Genomic DNA, 21,785 nt, shown 5'->3' on the forward strand with positions numbered 1-21,785 from the left:
GACGGTGAGGCTTTATGTTATTATGTGAATATTGACCCTGAAACATTGTACAGTTAAATATTATGTGCCGATAAAAATGAAAAACGAACATGAAGATACACACACATCTACTGTATATCTATGACATTTCATCTGATTAACCAGTCAAAGATAGAAGAAAGGTTGCATTAATGTATTCTTCTTTCAGAGTCCAGCAAAGCCGCCCAAGATGCTACACAAACAAACTAAAGGAAGGTGACATCAAGAACTTCTTTTTTATTCATGTGTAACAGGCTGACAAATGTAGATGAGCCATCAGGAGTCTTGAAGATGTATAAATAGATACCATCAGTGATGCCAAGGTTTGTAACATAACACCAATCACCAGATGTTGCTTTTCAGTCGTATTTGTTGCTAATCTTTCTTGAAGTGTTTTTTTTTTTTTCCTCTCAGACCCCTTAATCTTTTCTTTTCTGTGATTTCGTTTTCTGTAGCCCTCTTCATTATGCTTTTATTAAATGATTTTGTGATGAAAGTGAATATTCCATTGAGGAACTCTTCCTTTCTCAGGAGCATAATATAGCTATGTTGTTATTCAAATTTCTTATTCCCATAATAAATACATGGAAGAATGTAGCACCACAAATTGAGTCATCATAATCTTCAAATTTGATTACTTTAACAACAGCAGGGATTAAAAGCAGAGCAACGGTGTGGGACAAAAAAAGAATCCGGGAAATGAAGAATTTAATGGAGTCCTGTACGCCTACTTTGGCTGGCACTGTTTAAAGAGGGAAAGATGCATTGCAAAACACCAGCTTACATCTGTGACAGCTAAAAACAGTCATTAAAATTAGGAAACCATAGCCCTTGGGTTGATCCACTCTCACACGTACACACAGTTCTCCCGACAGGAAGAAATATGAATGCCAGAATAAAGAAAAGATTTGAGTGGTTTGTTAGATTCAGTGATTTCCAACCAGTGAAACCTCTTTTTGTTGTGTCTATTACAATTCTACACTGTCTAATCCACTTCTCTGCCATGCACATATAAATCTACATAAAAGACTCACTGTAGATGAAAAGAAGGATTTGCTGCCTATTCCTTTCCTTCCCCTTTTTCACCTTTTTTTCTAAAAAATAGATAGATTTGTTATACCCGTCATCAGTGGTTTTGCTATGAGCTGGATAAATGCTAAATTAGCTGTATATTCCATTCCACCTCCACTTTAACTCACTTCATGTCAAATGCGTCATTCAACCTCTCAAACTTATACATTTAAAAATGAGATTGCCAAGGAAGGTGCTGAACTATATCAAGTCTTCGGATAACAAGACCACAATCGAACCGACTGAGATAGTCCTACGAGTCAATCAAAATGTGTTTGCTTTCCTTTTTAACACATGCTTGCTTTTAGTGAATTTATTTATTTGGAAATATTTAATTAAAAAAATATATATTTAGACCCTGTTTCTAAATCTTAAGGCTACACATGTCTGACTAAGGTTGCGGATTTGATGAAATGCATGAGGAGGGACATGCATCGCTTTTGGCCGGTATCTTTTTACAAGAACCTACGCAAGACCAAAATGACCTTTTTTTGTATTCATGCTGTGGTCAGCCTTATAAAAGACATGAACAAGACAAAACAATTAAGACAACTTCAAGGGTACACTGAGAATTCTCATGATGGCAGGTATAACATCACACCTTACTAATATTATTTCCATAATGGCTAAAAAGATGTGAGTCAGAGCAGTAACTTTAATTTTTGATAAATTGGATAAAGTCCTTTACATGAAATGTTGCTTCATTTTTAACAGGTTTTACTGCTTTCTGTTTCTTTTTTTTATTACTATACTTTTAGGAAAAGAGCATGTTATATCCATATATTGTTTTCATCTGCATGTGTGTCTTCAGTTGTGCAGGTTGCTTTATGGGCTTTATTATTATGGCCCTATCTGCATACTGTGAGTATGCCGCTGGACTGTTTGGAACAGCCAGGGGGCTTCTCTCACTGTCCATCCATCACCCAAGAGAAACTTCTGGACAGGGTCATCCAGCATGCTGAGCTCATCTACCGTGTCTCAGAAGAATCGTTTTCTTTGTTTGTGAGTACAAAAACTAACATATACCAACTTGTTGGACATTTGTACTTGTCTGCTTTAGGGGGCTAAAATAGTTTGAATGTTATACAGAATCCAAAACCCTTGAAAAAACATAAACATTAAATACATTTAAATGACATTTCAGATAAAATCAACTATCAAATAGCATAACAAATAAGCTTACTTTATATAAATGGTTTATATACAATTATTGGAATAGGCTGCACCCTTGCAACCCTTATTGCAGAATAAGTGGTATAAGTATGGTTTAGTCGGTTAGTCATATTAAGGTATACCATTGACAAACTTACTCCAAGTTAAAGTTGTTATGTTTGTATTCATATGATAGGAATGCAATATTTCATAAAGTCCTCAAGATTTGTGAGGCTTGTGTCAGTGTTTAATGACTATAATGCATCGTTTTGTGGGTCTGTCATTGAGTGTATTAATATGACATATTGGACGAGTTGTCATGTTCTGAAGAGGTACAATTGAGTAGCACTGCCAACCATCTTTCAAAAATGTGTTTTTAACATTTATTATGATTATTATAAACATAAGCCCAATGGGTTTACCATCCCATATACCATTTATTGTGATGCATATATGAAATCACACCCCAAAATATATGGATATTATTGTATTAATGTCCAGACACATTACCTTTGGTAGACCCATTTTTGATAACTGGTAAGGAATGAACACGAACTGCATGGTTATTTCACATGATGTTATAATTACATTGTATATACTGATGTGGATTCATGTATTTTCTCTCTCTTTCGAACATGTGCATGGCATGTAGGAAGAAATGTTTGTCCCCTTCCCATTCCGGCTTCAGAGAAACCAGGCAGGCTATGCATGCATTAACAAAGCCCTACCCATTCCCAGCTCTAAAAGTGAAGTCCAGCAGTTATCTGTAAGTACAGGCTGCATGACCGCCATGTAACCAACCTATTACCTATTTTTTCTTAAAATAAGTAATAAATAAATGTGTTAATAGATGCACAGTAACCCAGTCGTTCTCAGGACCATGTGTTAATAACACTGCATATGCAAATGTATTCTTTTTCCTTGTGCAAAAAAAGTTGCAAAAAAATTGGGAAATTTTGAGTAAATTGTTATTGAGCAGATGCAGCTGACCATCACTTTTGCGTTCTAGATATGTGCTATCTACTATGCTTGATCGCTCAACAAATCATTTTGCACAAAAAAAGCTAAGATTCAGAATCCTTTACTGAAATAAAAGAATGCAAGCAATGATCTCATAATCTTTCAGTGTGTCAGTTAGTGAGTGATTTAATGGCACCATTGCAATTTAATCGCACCCTATTTTACTGATATATGTTACACAATTGTTCCTCTTTGCCTAAAGACATGTTGACAACTGTAAAGCCTTTTAAACTAAAAGTCAGTTTGATCGATCGCAGTGAACTGAAACTGAGCCACTTAGAAAAAGGCTAATGGATATCACCTGGCCAATGTGAAATATAATTTGGTCTATGGGAAATTCTACAATAATCTTCCGTAAAATAACCATCTTATGTTATCACCATAGTAGTAAATCTCTGAAACAGATTATTCCTTGGGGGCCATCTATAGGTGAGTTTACCCTCCATGTTGAATTATTGCTAGCTTGACACCTTAATGTCCATTCGTATGATGGTCATTCGCACTTAAAGTCAACTTGACTGAGGGGAATTTAAACGGGTTCAACTATGACACTCTTACCTTTTGTTTCTCAAGGTTTTATTGAACAAAATGCTATACTTCTGAGTAAAGTATATCTTGAATTGTTATATCTAGTTCTCTAGCTTTGGTTTGAATTGGCAAACTATGCAATAGGTCAGTCAGAGTGTTCCATCTGAATTCCCTTCAGGACAAATGGCTGCTACACTCTGTCCTGGTGCTGATCCAGTCATGGATTGAGCCTTTGGTGTACCTGCAAACAACACTCGATCGCTATGACGACGCTCCAGACATGCTGCTGAACAAGACCAAGTGGATGTCCGAAAAACTAATAAGTCTTGAGCAGGGAGTGGTGGTCCTCATTAAGAAGGTAGGGTGAATTGATTTGGATTATTTTCTATGTATTTATTCATTGATAAACTTTACAAATTTAAATATATATATATTTTTTTTTTATCTTATTTATTTTTATTTTTTTCTTATTCTTTCTTCCAGATGTTGGATGAGGGGGTACTGACCACAACCTACAGCGAACAGGGCCTGTTCCAGTACGATGCACAGCCAGAGATGCTGGAATCTGTTATGAGAGACTATACCTTACTGAGCTGCTTCAAGAAAGATGCTCATAAAATGGAAACATTTCTCAAGCTTCTAAAGTGTCGACAGACTGACATATATAATTGTGCATAAAACATCAAGCATATCTCCTGAATGTTTAACTTGAGATTGGAAGCTGTGCTCATATAGATAGATTGATACCTTAAGCTATTCATATTTCTTGTTATGCAGTGCATTATTCATCAGTTGTTTAGAAATACCCTCAAAAAAAAAACAAGTAGGTATGATACTGAGCCCTTTTTTCATCATACTGCTTTTAAAAAAAAATCAGCCTTTGTTGTTGTTTTAATTAAGTGAGGACAACAGAGGGAAAATCCCCCATAGAAAAGTTTATTTAAGGAATAAAAAAATACCCTGCCTAAGATTTCACTTTTTTCTTGCATGATCTTACAGGGTTCAGATTTTTTTGGTTTTGTTTTGGGATTTTTTTCAAGGTTGATTTCACTTCTGCATTAGTGGATCATTTAACAAGGGACCTGGGTCAAACACACTGGAGGAGAAACACATTCTGATCATTAAAAAAAAATATGAGACAGAAGCTGAGATTTACTGAGTTCTCACAGATGATAACTTATAATTACCGGAATAATGTTTGCTTAACACAATTATATTTGTGTCAGATTTGCTTAGCTATATCAAGAATGTGGATATACTGCTCAGTTTAAATGTTACCAGAACTTAATACAACATGTAATCACTTTTCAACAACTTTTGTATTCACATCTGTAAATAAATTGTCCAGTGCTCTGAAAAACACATCTAGTCAATTTTTTTTCAATTTATAAAGCTAATAAAACAAGACTGAAAGAAAAACGGGTTGTGAGTAAGATATTATTGTATTTCCCTTTTGGATAAAATATAGGTATAGGTACATCTCAAAATCATAGAAAAGTTGAATATTTTTTTTACATTCATTAAATGAAACCCTTACATTGTGATGATTATGGCTTTCAAATAATGAAAACTCAAAAGTGTGTCATATAAATAGAATTTTATGCAGTATTTGCTCTGAGAATGCGAATAGAGAACTACAGAGAAGGTTAAAGGGAGTTTCATCGCACTTTGGTAGATCAAGAAAACGCATGCAACAGGGTACCGAGAGAGGAACTCTGGTGTTGTATGAGGAAGACTTGACTGTCAGAGAAGTATGTTAGACTGGTGCAGGACATGTATGCTAGCTATGAGACAGTGGTAAGGTGTGCTATAGGGATAACAGAAGTTCAAGGTGGAGGTGGGACTCCATCAGGGATCAGCTCTGAACCCCTACTTGTTTGCAGTGGTGATGGACAGGCTGACAGATGAGGTTAGACAGGGATCTCAAAGGACCATTATGTTTGCAGATGGCATTGTGATCTATATTGCGAGCAGGGAGCAGGTTGAGGAAAATCTTGACAGGTGGAGGTATGAACTCAAAAGGAGAAGAGGGTTAGTTGCAGCAAGATAGAATATATCCGTGTGAATGAGAGGAACCAGGGTGGAACGGTGAGGCTCCAGGGAGTGGAGATCAAGAAGTTGGAGGATTTCAAGTATTTAGGGTCAGCAGAGGGTCAGAAATGGGTCCAAACAGGTTGGAATGGGGGATGAAAAGTGTCTGGGTACTATGCGATAGAAGACTATCCCCTAATTGCCCCTTGGGATAAATAAAGTTCATTCTGATTCTGATTCTCTATCAACCAGAATGAACAGATTGGTGTACAAGGCCTTGGTGAGACCAGTGATGCTGTATGGTCTTGAAACAGTGACAATGACAACAAAACAGAAGGCAGAGCTGGAGGTAAAGCTGGAGAGAATCCAGACTGAGATGATTCGGTCATGTACAGAGGAGGGATAGTGAATATATATATTTTATATTTATATTTCAGTGTACCTGCACAATGACGATTGTAAATCTCGTCTCTTGATATTGGTAGACAGACGCTGGAATTGGAGCAGCCAGCCAGGAGATAATCTCCATTGTCAGGTCTGGTGTCTGTCATGTTCCTCTTTACAATGCCCCATGGATTCAGGTCAGGTGAGTTTGCTGGCCAATTAAGAACAGTAACACCACAGTCACTGAACCAGCTTTTGGCAACTTTGGCAGTGTGGACAATGAATCAGTCCACACTGACGTGCTGGAAAATGAAATCCGTGAAGCATGAAATGCGCTAAAATTTTCTGGTAGATGGCTGCGTTGTGGAACACAGTGGAACACAGTGGACCAACACCAGCATATGACATGGCAGCCAAAATTATCACTGACTGTGGAAACGTTACACTGGACTTCAAGGAATATGGAATCTGTGCTTCTCCATCCCTCCTCCAGACTCTGGGACCTTGATTTCCAAATAACATGCAAAATTTACTTTCAACTGAAATGGGATTGACAACTGAGCAACAGTCCAGTTCTTTTTCTCCACAGCTCATTGTCTCTGGTTGAATAGTGACTTGACATGAGAAATGCAACATTTGTAGCATCATTTGCAGCCCATGTCTGGGATCCGTCTGTGCACAGTGGCTCTTGATGTGCTGACTCCAGCTTTAGTCTACTCCTTGTGAAGCTCCCCCAACTTCTTGGGTGGATTTTGCTTCGCATTTCTCTCAGGGCTTCAGTTATCCCTTTTGTGAGTGCACCTTTTCCTAACATACATTTTCCTTCCACTCAAGGATTTATGAATGTTGTTCGATACCGCATTCTGTGAAAAGTTAGCTTTGTGGCTTACCTTCCTTGTGAAGGGTGTCAATGACTGTCTTCTGAACATCCGCCCACTGACCCAGACTGAGAAACCTTTTTTGGCTCAGGAAACCTTTGCATGTGTTTTGAGATGATTTGCTGTTCAGGGTGTGATACACTGATTTTCCAATATTTAACTTTTTCACAAAGTTCTAATTATCTGAGACATTGAATTTTGCATTTCATTCAGCCATAATCGTCAAATTTCAAGAAAGGCTTGCAATATTTCACTCGATGTGTAATTAATCCGTATAATATATTTAATTTTCTGAAATTAGTGACAAAAAGTATTGAGCTTTTTCAGAATATTCCAATTTTTTTAGATGTGCTCGTAATGACTGAGTACGAGCCTAACTTTTGATCTACCTGCCTCGTTAAAAAATTTACTGGTAATACACTGATATGAAGGCATGAAATGGACAATTTTTTATTCTTGAATGAGCCAGCTACCAACTATCTCTTTAATCACAATCCCAATTTTTCATGAAAGAGAAACTTGATGAGAGAAATGGTAGGTTCCTACATGAACACCAAACATTTCCTTTTAAATGGCATTGGAAGAGTCCTTCTGTCCATTTCATCCAAGTTACTTCTTTTACCTGTCTGCATCTTTCAACGATACAATAACTTAGCTGGTTAAAGTATTTTTGTTTCTCTTAAGATATCTCAAATGTTTACCTTTAATATAACTGCCATCAACAATCTGCTTTTCTTTTCCGCTCTCAGTATCACATGATGTAAATAACGTCACACGTGAGGGGATGATAAGAGTGGAAAAGGAGTCTGATGTCGGAAATATCAGGTTCAGTTTTCTGAGGTTTAATAACTCAAGGATGGGATATTAGTGTTGACTGGGTAGCCTCTGTTCTTTGTAAGGCCTGCGCTCAAAAGCAATAGTCAAGGCCTCACCTTGCTTCATGACCAATACAAGTAATCATACACAACAAAAGGCTGTATACACTTATTCTGTCCTTAGGCAATAACCATTAAAAAAAAAATGTCTGTAACGAGTGAAGAAGAGAAGGGTGTATGGGAGTGGAAGGAGAAAGAAGGACTCGGGAGGGAGGCGTGGTGAGGGGTGGAGAGGTTTGCAGTCTCACAACTATAACCTGAGGAAAGAAAATCTAGACTGATGCGCTGCATAAGAGGAGCAGTGGAGGCAGAGATGAGAAATGAAAGGGAAAGAGCAGAGAATTTAAAGAAATTTGGCAGGGAAAGAGAAGGAAAGGGTGTTTTGTTTTTTTTTCTATTTCCAGATGTGACTGGAATACAAAGGTAAAAAAGAGACTGGATATTGGAGGGAAAAAATAGAACTTAGTGACTGAGAAAGTGTCTGAGCAGTGTGAGTTAAAGTGAGAAAATGGATGACTGGAAGGCAGATTCACTGTCAGAGGAGTTTGGGCAGGCAAATGTTCACCTAATATGATATGAGAAAGATTCAAAGAATGAAGTCCTTGAGCCTTGGCTGGCTCCCACACTGCTGTTTTCATTTATCTAGGTCTCAGAATGAAAGCAAATATATAGCCTCCAAAACCCTCCACCTATTCTATGGCCTTTATTGAAATACTTGGGCTATTTCTTTCCTACCGATGAAAGATAATGCCATAAAGAGTCTTGTCCTCAACCAACACAAAACCTTTTTTTTTTGTTTGTTTGTTTTCTCTCTCTTTAAGTAATATTTCATGAAACAAGGATGATTTATTTCTTAAAGCCAATGAGCACAATAAAAAGGTATGTAAACACTCAAAGGAAAATCAGACTGAAGTGGGAGTTTGTGTGAAGTGCAGAGATATAAACTAATCACTGCATTCTTGTTGAAATCTTGTTTTGGCAGCTGGCCTTGACTTTCTTCACTTGAAGATGTTTCACCTCACATCCGAGAGGCTTTTTCCGTTTTAATGATCAATGGCACAGGTGTCAAACTCTGGCCCGCGGGCCAAATTTGGCCCACACTGTAATTATATTTGGCCCGCAAAGCCGTTCCAAATGACCATTAGCACTGGCCCGCCGGTATAGTCTACAGTGCATGTATCACTAATTCTACAAATCCCAGAATTTTCTGCTGGTGTGAAATCACAACAGGACCCATAAACGCCCTCTCCTCTGTGTACAGTAGTCATAGCAACTTTATGCTAATACTGGCACCCTGCCATTTAGGCAGAAAACAGGATTTTGTATGTGTGCAATATTAAGTTATATATTGTATAGTATTAAGTTGCGCTTATTAAATATTTCGTTTTTAAGCAAAACTTGGTTGGGTTCATTATTATATCTGGAGGAAGATTTTTTTCAATTAATATCAATGCTGGCTCGTAACTGTCCCAGTTTTGAATTTTGGCCCACTGTGTATTTGAGTTTGACAACCCCTGATCTATGGGGAATTTTTAAATATAACTGGCTTAGGGTGGCTTGTTGTGTAAATGGAAGAGTTGATCTGCCAAAACTAGGTGTAATGGGGGTTGTTATGCCAATGTCGGTGTCTTTCGTTGGAACAAAAATGCAATTTAGTGGGATTAGCTGGACTGGAATGTGAAAAGGTAAAGCTAAACAAAGGATTGAAACCTGTTGGATCACATGAACTGAGGCACCTTCATTAGCATAACAAACCCCTTACACCTAGTTTCTTCAGATAAGATAAGATAAGATAAGATAAGATAAGATAAGATAAGAACAACTTTATTAATCCCGAAGGAAATTGTTGTGCCAGAGTTACAGAAAATATAACAGTAATAAATAATAAAAAGAAAAAGGCAGAATTAGAAATAAAAATAAACTATAAAGTGTCTCAGTGAAACTATAAAGTGTCTTAGTAAACAAGTGATAAAAACTATAAGTGTCTTAGTAACAAGTGAGGTAAGGAGTGCACAATAGTATGATAAAAGGAAAAATTGTAGTCTTCCATTACACAACAAGTAACCATAACCTAGACCCGCCCTAAAAGCTATTTTCGAAAACTCCCAATAGGTCCTTAAAACTGAAGAAACCTCTCGGATAAGGGGTGAAACATCTTCAAGGGAAAAAATTCAAGTCCAGTTGCCAATACAAGAAGATATCAACAAGAATTCACCATGACCTGGATGATTAAGAACCTCCAGAGACAAATCACTGCAGTTTTTGGAGCAACCATTCCAACAAGGCAATAAGTAGTGGTACATTAAAATGAAGTGCACATCAAACTTGCTTGTACTCTAGTGCCACATTTATCAACTCTCATAAACCACTGGAAATTACAGCCAGCAATCAACAGCTTACGGAAGTGAATGACTTTTCTCAACCTGGGTAGCATCTTAAGCAAAGACCAGGGTACTTCAGCAAAGACTTTAGAATCAGACTGTCCAAAGCACAGAATGGCTTTTTCAAACTCAAGAGTATTTGAAAGGCCAAAGAGAATTGTATCAGAACCAAAGTGAATATCTACAATAATAATGTCAAGACCGTGTTGCTGCACAGGTCTGAACCTTAGTTTTCATAAAAAGAGAGACTCAGAGAGTAGTTGCATTTCACAAACGCTTTCTGCAAACGATCTGTCAAATGGTTTTGTTAAACGTGATCACAAACGAGGCGGTGTACAAAAGGAGTAAATGCAACTGCATCATTCCAGAGATCATGACGGAAAAGGTTCAAGTGGCGAGGCCATGAACTTTGAATCTACCATGATCACATCCCATGAATAGCTTTGCATTGGAAATAGCACGGAAATGTTGACCCTGACGCCGAAGAACAACACAGCGTAGGACCAATACTTCACAGTTGAAGGATGCATGTTATTCATTGCTACACATTCAAGTGATGGCGGATGTCTGTTTGTGTCACACCAGGATAGATAGAGGATAAAAAAACACATCATATTGAGAACTGTACCTGCCGATTCTTTATTTGACAAAGAATCATAGATCAGCCTCAAATGCACGACGTAAAACATCTCCTGCCTGTTTGCAGTCCCTTGGGTCATCACTCCCTCCATTTTATTGTCCAATACTGATAAACAATGCTCCCTCTGGAGAGGGACCCCTATTCACAAAAGTAAATTGATTCCTTGAATTGCTATCATATCATTTTGCATCAGTGTGAATATTGGGGCCCTATGGATAATTGATGTAATTCTCAAATTAGAAAAGGTGCGAACCAATCCTACATTTTTCATTCGGCTCAGTTGATAGAGAGGGCAACTGGATGGTCGCCGGTTTGATTCCCTACTCCTCCGGTCTGCATGCCAAAGTGTTCTTGGGTAATATGTGAATGTAAACCAATATGAAATGATAAAATCCCTCTAAAATTGGAGACCATTTACCAGTTACTCCTTTTGGCTTCCAAGGCAAGGCATCTCCTTGAATGTGAGAGGGATCATCTGGATCTTTGAAGACATAAAATTTCTGGATCAGTGACTTGTCAATGTTTTTTTTTTTTCCATGACAACTGAAAATGACTACAACTGAAATGAGGAAAAATCACAATACTTGAACAGAATTTTTTGATGAATTGGCTTGTTGAATGCGTATAACCACTCTGGTAGATAATTACGATGCAATTATGATTATGATTACAGACTTTATCCTTGGTAAGAAAACAAAAAAGGGTTTCCTTGTTTGTTTGGTTTTGGTTTGTTTTTTAGTTGTATTAACACATTTTGCCCATTGCTTTATTACTTTGTCACTGTGGATTTGAGAGACAAAAAACACACGCCTTTGTGAACCAAATGCCGTCAGTTTCGGGAACAGAAACAATGAACGGCATGCATTACCCTGCCAAAAGAAGATCCATTAAACTCAGAGCACTTTTCCTCCCCTCACATCCGTGGAAGTAATGGGATTTTCACTTTCACTGGTCTTCGGTACAAAAAACCCCCTTCTTCAAAATAATCTAAAACTATTTATGTTATGGGGTTGAGCAAGCAAAGAAGGTTATTGAAGGGGCAAGCATCGCTTTTCTGCCGGTATGTGTCTGCTTAAGATATATATTTTTATAGATCATAAGATGGAAATAAACATCTAGCACATTTCCATTACTTTAGAAGGCACTGTCATAACTTCAAATATGATCATTTCCTTTTTACAAAAGACATGAGAATTGATCCGTGTGTATTAAGCGTTCAAATATATGTTTGCTCCCACTAAAAATGAAGGGGATGTTAAAAAAAATAGATAGGAGAGTCAACCAACAGCAAACAGTCAGACTTCTAGCTTCGGATATGAAATGAGTTTTGATAGGTGTGTTAAATTCAGTTTCAGCCGAGGGATTATGATTTGCTGCTTCTGTGGTTTTGCTCCGGAATATCTCGCTTACATTCACAGCCTATTACACCATTTGTTTGTCTTTTCTTTATGGCAATAGTGCTGAATATAAAATACTATGAAATACAAGAATACACTGAAAACAGATTTTCAAATATCATTCAAATTATTGTGGATTTATTATCTTGATTACATGTGATAGCGATTTCAGATTTCTTATTACAGCTAAATAGAGAGTCATCACTCTCTTTCTCTCTCTCTTCACTGGACACTCAATGTTCCATCTGTGTAACACATTTCCATGTTTGTACTATTTTTCATTTATTCTTAAGAAATTAATCAACATATTCTGCTTAGAACAACTGAACAAAGGAAATTTTGCTTATTAATATAATTAGAAAAAATAGATATAGTCTTGATTGACTAAACATGCACGTCCATCCAGGATTGTGTGGCAAAGGTTCAAAGATAGTCACGTGGGTGAGATTATATTCAATTCAGCAGTGGGACAGATTTTAGAAATTTAAATACAATAGTCTGCATTGCATCACTGACCCATGTGCATTTGATCTTCCCACCATGTTACATGTTTTGAATTATAGTGTTTACTTAGAGTGGTCCCTCAAATGTGTGGTATCTTTCCATGCCCCGGCCAGCTGACCAACTATTTACATAGCTTTAAACCACTCGGAGCTGCTTGTATTTCCATTTCTGATGCACGCAAAAAGCTAGATGCTATTTGGTCACCAAGCATGAATGATGGGTTTTGGACCAAGGAAGTGTATTGTAGGCATTCTGTAAGATGACGGCATGGCAGCAGAGGGCAGTGGTGAATCAATAAAGGCAGACCAGCTCAATATAGTTGTATGGCAAATTTTGAGAAAGGTTCATTTTTGGGTAAACAATAAAAAAAGAGAGCGATAATATCTGATAACTTCAATTTAGCTGTTTTTCCTTCTTCTTTTTTGTGAATTCAGTGGGTCCTCATTAACATATAAGTTTAGTTCTGTCGGTCTGTTTTCATCTATGAAAATGCATTGATTTTTGCAGAAGATTTATTTTACTAATGGCCACCATTGATAATTCAAATGATTTGAATTGATGAATGTAACAGACACACTTTCAGTGTGATATTTCTCTTCTAACAGCCAGAGGAAGTATCCTTGAGATATGACGTTAAAATATAAAAATCCATTGTAGCCCAGACAGAAGTCTCTGATGTTTCTTTGTGACCACCTACAAAATTAATCCAATTTAATTAGATGGTAAAATACGATTCTACATATTGCCTACAAAGAGTTTCTGGTTCCTAAAAGCATCCGCTATTATATCTTAAAATAGCACCAAAGTTCTATGTACTACTCTCCAGCAATTTTCAAAAGATAGAATTAAATACAGTGTAATATTAGCTAATGTCCCTTTTACCACCATCGTATAAAAGAAAAAAAAGATTTTAAAAGTAATTACAGCACTGACATTTTGTTGTTTGTTATATTCAGTATGGATCATCTCAGTTGGGTACAGACCATTTCCACCTCAGGCCTCATTAACACTATTCCAATGGCAGCACATATACGGATGGAGGTATATATATGTGTGTGTTTGTTTATTTTTTTTTATACTTTACATTACACACACACACACACACATATATATATCATTGTTTATGTTTTTTTCCTTTGATTTTCACATCAAGGCCTGAGTTAGTCTGGTCTCATTTGTCTGGAGATTTATGAGATATTTTCTGACTGTACGAAGAAAGCTCAGCAATTCAAGGTAAAGTGGAGGGTTGGAGTTGTGAAAGTCGCTTCACGCACATGTGGACATGGGTACACCACAACGTGTTCATGTGCACGTGCCTGGTTAACGACCGACTGTAAATCAAACAGTGAGGAGGGAACCGGTGATGGCAGTTATTCTGCCGCAGCACTGATCCGAGCTCAGCAGCTGCTTTAACGGAAAGATAGACAGACTTGGGCTGGAAAAATTAAAAAAAATGTTGAGGTATTTATGAATTTATTATGAAGAATTTCTGGTTTTTTGAATACATTGTTTTGGGTTTTCTGCAATTCAATGCAGTAGTATTAATACCAGTGGATTTTTTTGAGGTCTTTGGAGAACATATCCAAGCTAAATTCGAGTACCCTTTGAAAATCCAGACAACCGTGTCTGTTCCAATGCAGTCGTAGTGTTAAAAACATCAGAGATGTAAGAGCACACTGAATATTAGAGTTCATTGTTACATTTTCAGAATCACTCAGGAGGGAGACCTGACATTTTACACCATTTTCCAAAAGTCAATAATCACCCAGGGAGGGAGCTATCTTTAGGCACAAGAATATAGTCCAAATAAATCACCTTTTTCCATGTTGGCATCCATGAAAGAAAACAAATCTATCATTTTTCTGTCTTTATTTTCATGTCTTGATTTAAGTGATTTCTGAAAGAAATACAACACTGTTATGGAGGATCTAAAACAATCAGCTCTCAGTCTAGAAAACGCAAATGAGTAAATAAAAGAGATTGTACATGCAGTAAATGGTTGAGGAAGGGATAAAGAAAATGATGAAACTATATATATATATATACACACACACACACACACACACACACATATATATCATTGAGTTTGCAGCATTCGATCGATATATTCGTGCAAGGGGAATGCTTTAATATTCCCACATACTTTTTTTTTTTTTCCATTTACAACCTAGTTGCTTCCCCTCCCTGCCCTATTGTTCAGTGGCATAGCTCGCAGCTTCCTGGATTCCTATTCAGCAAAGCAAAGGACAGCACTCCAACTCCCTGCCAAGACACCTTATCTTAGCCTGGCAGCCTGCAGACAGGATGGACTGGTGATGGTCGGGTGTGTGTGTCAGTGCGTGTGTGTCTGTTTGGAGGGGGGGACGCTAAGGGCTTGGAGGGTAAAGTCTACAGGATGGGAAAAAAGGAAAACATGAAAAGATTTGGTGGAAGATGTTGTAGTAAGGAAATATTGATGGACTGCACTCAGCATTAAATGGAATCCCATGTCAGGGGGATTATTTTTTCCCCAAAAACTCAAAATAGAATAATAAAATCAAAGAACTCCTTCCCTCTACCGTAATGCTTCTCCACTGACTATATGCCAGGTATCAACAAACAGGGAAAAGAAGATTGGATGTAATTAGGATGCTGTGTGAAAAGGGCACAGTCCGAATGGCACTATTTCTTTGCAAAATTCATTGAAAGTTGCCAGTTTCATGTCTGTTGGTTCCTGCATTGTATCCGCTTTGGCTATTATGACGAATGAGTGAAAATCTCAAATATCCTACATCAGCCGCAGCGGTCACGGAGATCAAAGGGCATCATTCCTCTGTTTTATTTTTGTTTTGGCCAATGCGAGGCGGCGTGACTGCCAACTGGCGACTTTTAGAAGGCGAATGTCTAATTAAAGGTACAAAAACAAGGTCGTATTTGGCAGAAGGATGATCCATTGGCTTCATCTGTTTCAAACTGATAAGAGTGAATTATTTGACTTTCCAATTCAAAGATCTTGGTCTATTGTTTTGTTGTTGTTTTTCTGGAACTGAAGCAAAACCACACATCAAATTGATTTTGAGGCCAGAACAAGATTTAAAGTTCACTGTTTTGGACCACATCTAGCTTTACATTGATTAGTTTTTTTGTTAGTACATGGTTGTATACGGAGAGATCATTCCAAAGCAGAGGTGAAGGCTGTGAGTTTACTTTTGTTTGACTTTGGGGAACGAAATGTCAAAAAAAAGCAGGAGGTCTGAAAGAACTTGACCAGCATTGGCTGCAAATTCTTTGCGCGCTTTGGATTAGGCTAAAAATGGTACTCACATATTGTAGACACTTCAGTGAGCTCTCATTGCACCAAAAAAACAGCAGTCTTCCTCAGTTGTAATCATATTAACTAAGTTTGTATGATTCATGGTAATTTGGATTAATCATGCCTACATGTTAGTCAATGCATATAAAACAGATCATCGCAACTCTGAGAAATAACTAAATAAGGAGCAGCAAGTCTATTTTCACAAGAACTGTTCCATCTAATTGATCTGCTTTATTGCAACTTCTACTAATAGCAGTAGTGGCATATAACCTACAGTTGGTTATATGGGAACTCTGAATTGCCCAGATGTCTGAATGGTTGTCTGTTTATGTGACCCTGCACTTGACTGGTGACCAGTCCAGGATGTGCCGCACCTCTCGTCCGATGGCAGCTGGGATAGTCTTCAGCATCCCCCGCCACCCTGAGTAGGATAAGCGGTAGACAGTGGATGGATGTGAATGAACAGCCATATGTTTCTACATGACGTGTGAATGAGAGAGTGGTGGGTTTTAGGTCTATATGTGGCCGTGTGATCGACTGCCGACCGGTCCACAATAATAAACATATTAATAATGACACTGTTTGGACGGGGCCTCCTGTGTTGTTGCAGCGGCAGTGATTGTAGCAAAATCCCTGTGGAAATGAGGTGAGGTGCAAATGATTTGGTTGTGTTGAATATGTTGTCATATCAACAAAGTAAGGCATTAAACAACAATGAAGAGACTTGCATCATTCAAGCTGCAAATCCTCTCACGGATTAAAATTGACAATGAGCCTTAACTTCTGCCATTATATAGGAGGTCTCGTGAGCTTTTTATATTCAAAGTTTTGCTGTGTGAAATGTCAAAAAGCATTGTTGTGACTGCAATTTCACACACCACTATGCTCCACTTTGAATTTGCTCACTTACATTGAATGAACAATGAGAGTGCCGGCGGCATCAAATGGATTCAAGTAATCTACCATTTCCACCACAATGAATTGTCAGCTAGTCTATAAGCCTTAATGTGTGCATGCTCAAGATGACCAGGTTAAATCACAGTTTAAAAAAAGTTATCCATGCACTTCGAAGAAAATTAAAAGGCGCAAAAAAACACTTGGTACACTTGAAAACAAAAAGCACATAATGCATGCAGTCCTCTTGAGTGTTTATAATTAAATGTTCCATAAGAGTTAACTTTTTTTTTTTTCCTCATTTTCTTAAGCGTTTAGTACTGACAACTGGTTAACAGGGTGCACCATTAGCCATGCGTAATGTACATTGACATATGTTTATGGTATGGATGATGTCTGTGGTGGCCATGGAAGCCATCAGCTATGAAGTTCGTGTGGTGGCAAGCGACTAACACATTTCTCCACTAGATGGCGGGCATTATCCTTAAATATCTTTGGTCAGAGATTTTCTTAGACAGAAAAGGAAAATATATATGTAGAAGAAAATTTTATAAATTAATTGGACGCTCATCATCGAACAGTTAGTAGTAATAATTTATTTTAACCATGCCGCCTTTCATGAAATATGCAGATGTATTGATAGTGCCTGCACATTGCTGTTTTGATCATTTCAACAGATGCTACTTTCATTCCACCTTTCACTTCCCCCCCCCCTCTGCTGTCTTTGCCAGGTTCCAGTATCTGTTTCGTTAAAAATATCAAAGAGCTGCTGCAGTGCTCAGATGTGGAGCGAAGATGGGATACAAGGTACAAAACAAGATCATTAAAAAAAAGATCCTAGGAGGGACAAAGATCGACTATTGGGATTACAAGAAACAATTTGTTTTCAAGATCTTTACCTGTTTTACAACTCTGCCTTTGTGTAAACAAAGTAGTGTGATTGTTAGCAACACATCTGGGGTAATGCAGCTCCTCAGCCTCTTGAAGGATAAGTACACTTGTACAAATTACAGCCTGACAGTCTGATAAATCTCAGTATGAAAGAGGAATAATATCAAAAAACTCATGTTAAACTTAACATGTCTAAAACGCATTTTGTAATGTGTGCAAGAAGAAGCATCCCAGGATAAGACATTACAACCCCTCACCTATAATAAATGGCATAGCAGGAGCCGAGTAAAAACTAAATTTTGGCTGGATATCCTAATGCTTCCACACAACAGCTAACTCCATTATTATGGTTAAGGTCAAAAACAAAATAGTCTGTCTGCAGTTAGAAAAAGCTCTCAAAGTTCCATATTCACCAATGATTGTTAGGTTCGGGTCGGGATTGATTGTGATCACTGAATCTGTTGACCCCCACCCCTATTTGATGGTAACACTTCAATATTCTTCGATTTAACAATGTTCAAGTTAGCAATAATGACATTATTTTGATATTAATGGAACTGACATTTCAAGAAAAAGTAGTAAGTGCCCTGTAATATGTGCAAAAGTAGTGTTATACTGTTTGGGTACAGAGACAAGAGCATTAAGTAATATGTAATTGGTCACAGAGCACAATGTCCTTTGTCAGGAACTTTTCTATTAGTTTGTTGCATGAACAAAATAAATTCACTAATACACAAAAGATGGCTGACTTCTATCTAGTTAGTCCATTTCCATCTGCATTCCCATGTAAACAAAATGGAAAGGAATGAAAAGATGTCGCCGTCATCACGCACACACAAAAATCACGAAAGCCATTTCAGTATCCCCATCTGTCCAAACACAAGGACAAACACCACATCTATTCACACATTGACCAAAAAATTCAATGTATACATAACAGACAAACAGGTATCCTAAGTGCGGTGTAGTCAATATCCACAGATTGTCCGAGGTGCTTTACATGTTCACTGATTGTAAATGCTAAAATTACAGACCAATAGAATACCCACATTTTGATAGAAACAGTAAATGGCCTCCACTTATATAGTGCTTTACACTTGTACATTCACACACAGATTGGGGTAGAGCTGCCATGCAAAGCACTTTCCAAGGCATGGGAAAACCATAGCCATATATTGCCCATTTGGCTTATTAACCACTGAACTTGAAATTTTAAGCAAACCATTTTTTTTTCTTTTTTTATTTCTTTGAACCCTTATATTCATTTAAAGAAAAAACAAAAAACACAGGTCACAGAAGAGGACAGTGATTGCAGAGTGCTTAATAAGGAGTATTTCCCCCCCCCTACTGATGTCCAATCTACAGTTCCAAGCCTGATATGCCAAGAAACAGATCAGCCATCACCATGATCATGCTAACTATACTAGAGAATGCAAGAGCAGGCTGCCACATCTCAGAGGTTGATTGCTAATTTACACTGATTTAAGCCCCCCCACCTATAAAACACAATTCAAGAGTCAAGCACCGATGAAACGGGTGAGGTATGGACCCAAAAAGTGTTCAAAGACTTAACTTGAGCTCTGGCGGCACATGAAGAGTTCATAATAGCAGAAGTCAGCTGGGCAATTAGATACAGTCAAGGTAAGTATTGGGATGACAGGCAAGAGAGTACTGTGGCTCCTAAAGTCCATTGAGAGTGTGCAGAGAAGGACTGGGTGAATTCTACAAGATCTCTCATGGTAAACAAGCCAACCAGTTCACTGGGAAGGGAAAGGAGACAGCCTGGCTACAATTGTGACTGGAAGAAAGGCTTTTAAGGCTGCCCTGATTGCCTGCCATGGACGGCAGCTGTGCATCCAGGTGGACCAAATCAGCTGAGGAGGTGGAATCACTGGAAAAAGTACTGAGAACCATGACAACCAAGGCAAGCTTTATGCTGGCATTCAAATTAGTGATTAGTGATGTTTCCAAACCTCCGGAGGACAGATCATACGATGCTGACGTCGTTCGGCTCAACCTACATATGTGAACAGGCATTCACCGACAAATACAAGTTCTGATCGAACTCCAAACTTTGATGCACTGGGAAAAAAGGGAGATCAACAACACCCGGTGAAACTGAACAGGAGTTTCGCTACAGTGTTATGAAATCAATGCATTTGGAAAACAATATGTACAATGAGTCTTGCGTAGTTATGCTTTGCTTAAAAGGCCAAAACCTTTCTTGTAATGGCTTTCACGTGTACTTCTATTGTATCTATGTCATTTATATTAGTTCATATTAGCGCTCCACCCATCTGTCGCTGGCCCGGCCGTCTGTCAAATTTTAGAACCCATAAAAAGTTTGCCCACCCTTTCACTTACCAGACTGTTGGGAGCAACTTGGGGGTTTGGGGCCTTGACCAAGGACAACTGCAGGTGTCAGGAATCAAACCACTGAACTTCCAATCAGAGAGATGCATGAACTACCCGCAGGTGGCCCACAATGTAATCACCAAACTTAATACACGGACATTAAAACCATCATCCTGATATAAACATATATATATATATATATATATATATATACCAACTCTGCCAAACAGCAACACAAAGTTAGTGTTTACATACAGAGGAGAGTACAAGTATTTGCTGCTGATTTTTCACCTTTGCCCACTTGCAAAGCCTGTAGAGGTCTGTAATTTTTATCTTAGGTACTCCAACTGTGAGTGATGGAATCTAAAACAAAAATCCAGAAAAACAGATTGTCTGATTTTTAAGTAATTAATTTGCTTTTTATTGCATGACATAGGTATTTGATACATCAGAATAACAGAACTTAACATTTGATACAGAAACCTTTGTTGGCAATTACAAAGATCAGATGTTTCCTGTAGTTCTTGACCAGGTTTGCACATACTTCAGCAGGGATTTTAGACCATTCCTCCATACAGATCTTCTCCAGATCTTTCTGGTTTCAGGGAAGTCGCTGGGCAATATGGACTTTCAGCTCCCTCTAAAGGTTTCTATTGGGTTCAGGTCTGGAGACTGGCTATAGAGCCCCTTCTTAGTTGCCCCGGCTGTGTGTTTCAGGTCATTTTCATGCTGGAAGACCCAGCCACAACCCATCTTCAAGACTCTTAATGAGGGAAAGTGGTTGTTGGCCAAGATTTTGCAAGACATGGCCCCATTCATCCTCCTCTCAATACAGCACAGTCGTCCTATCCCCTTTGCAGAAAAGCTGATGGTGTTTTTGGGGTTGTACTCATCATCCTTCTTCTTCCACCAAACACAGCAAGTGGATTTTAGACCAAAAACCTCTATTTTTCTCTCATCAGACCACATGACCGTCTTCCATTCCTCCTCTGGATCATCCAGATGGTCATTGGCAAACTTCAGACAGGCCTGGACTTGTGCTGGCTTGGACAGGGGAACCTTGCGTGCGCTGCAGGATTTTTATCCATGACGGTCTAATGTGTTACTCATGGTTTTCTTTGAGACTGTGGTCCTGCAGGTCATTGACCAGGTCCAGCAGTGTAGTTCTAGGCTGATCCCTCACCTTCCTCATGATGATTGATGCCCCGCAAGGTGAGATCTTACATGGAGCCCCAGACCGAGGGAGTTTGACCATCATCATGAACTTTTTCCATTTTCTAATAACTGTGCCAACAGGTGTTTCCTTCTCACCAAGCTGCTTGTCCATTGTCCAGTAGCCCATCCAAGTCTTGTGCAGGTTGACAATTTTATCCCTGATGTCCTTACACAGCTTCCTGGTCATGGTCATTGTAGAGGTTGGAGTTTTTGATTGTGTGTGTGGACAGATGCCCTTTATACAGGCAAGAAGTTC

At 38.3% G+C, this 21,785-nt stretch overlaps 1 protein-coding gene across 1 annotated transcript; it reads left to right on the forward strand.

Moving 5' to 3' along the window:
- The first annotated feature begins 367 nt into the window (after positions 1–367).
- Positions 368–4,467, forward strand: smtla (somatolactin alpha). Its single transcript, XM_086164330.1, has 5 exons — positions 368–383; positions 1,901–2,091; positions 2,894–3,007; positions 3,968–4,147; positions 4,273–4,467. The coding sequence occupies exons 1-5, from the start codon at positions 368–370 to the stop codon at positions 4,465–4,467; spliced, it is 696 nt and encodes a 231-aa protein (XP_086020456.1).
- Positions 4,468–21,785: the final 17,318 nt, after the last annotated feature.

This window comes from Fistularia commersonii, chromosome 18 (genome assembly GCF_037954325.1).
Source record: "Fistularia commersonii isolate RoL2024-O1a breed Wild chromosome 18, RoL_Fcom_v1.0, whole genome shotgun sequence".
Lineage (NCBI taxonomy): Eukaryota > Metazoa > Chordata > Actinopteri > Syngnathiformes > Fistulariidae > Fistularia > Fistularia commersonii.

What these genes read in the sequence shown, in the direction of transcription:
- smtla (XM_086164330.1), top strand. An exon ending in AAGAATCGTTTTCTTTGTTT is followed by an intron (nt 2,092 to 2,893) that starts GTGAGTACAAAA and finishes CATGGCATGTAG; the next exon opens with GAAGAAATGTTTGTCCCCTT. An exon ending in GTGAAGTCCAGCAGTTATCT is followed by an intron (nt 3,008 to 3,967) that starts GTAAGTACAGGC and finishes AATTCCCTTCAG; the next exon opens with GACAAATGGCTGCTACACTC.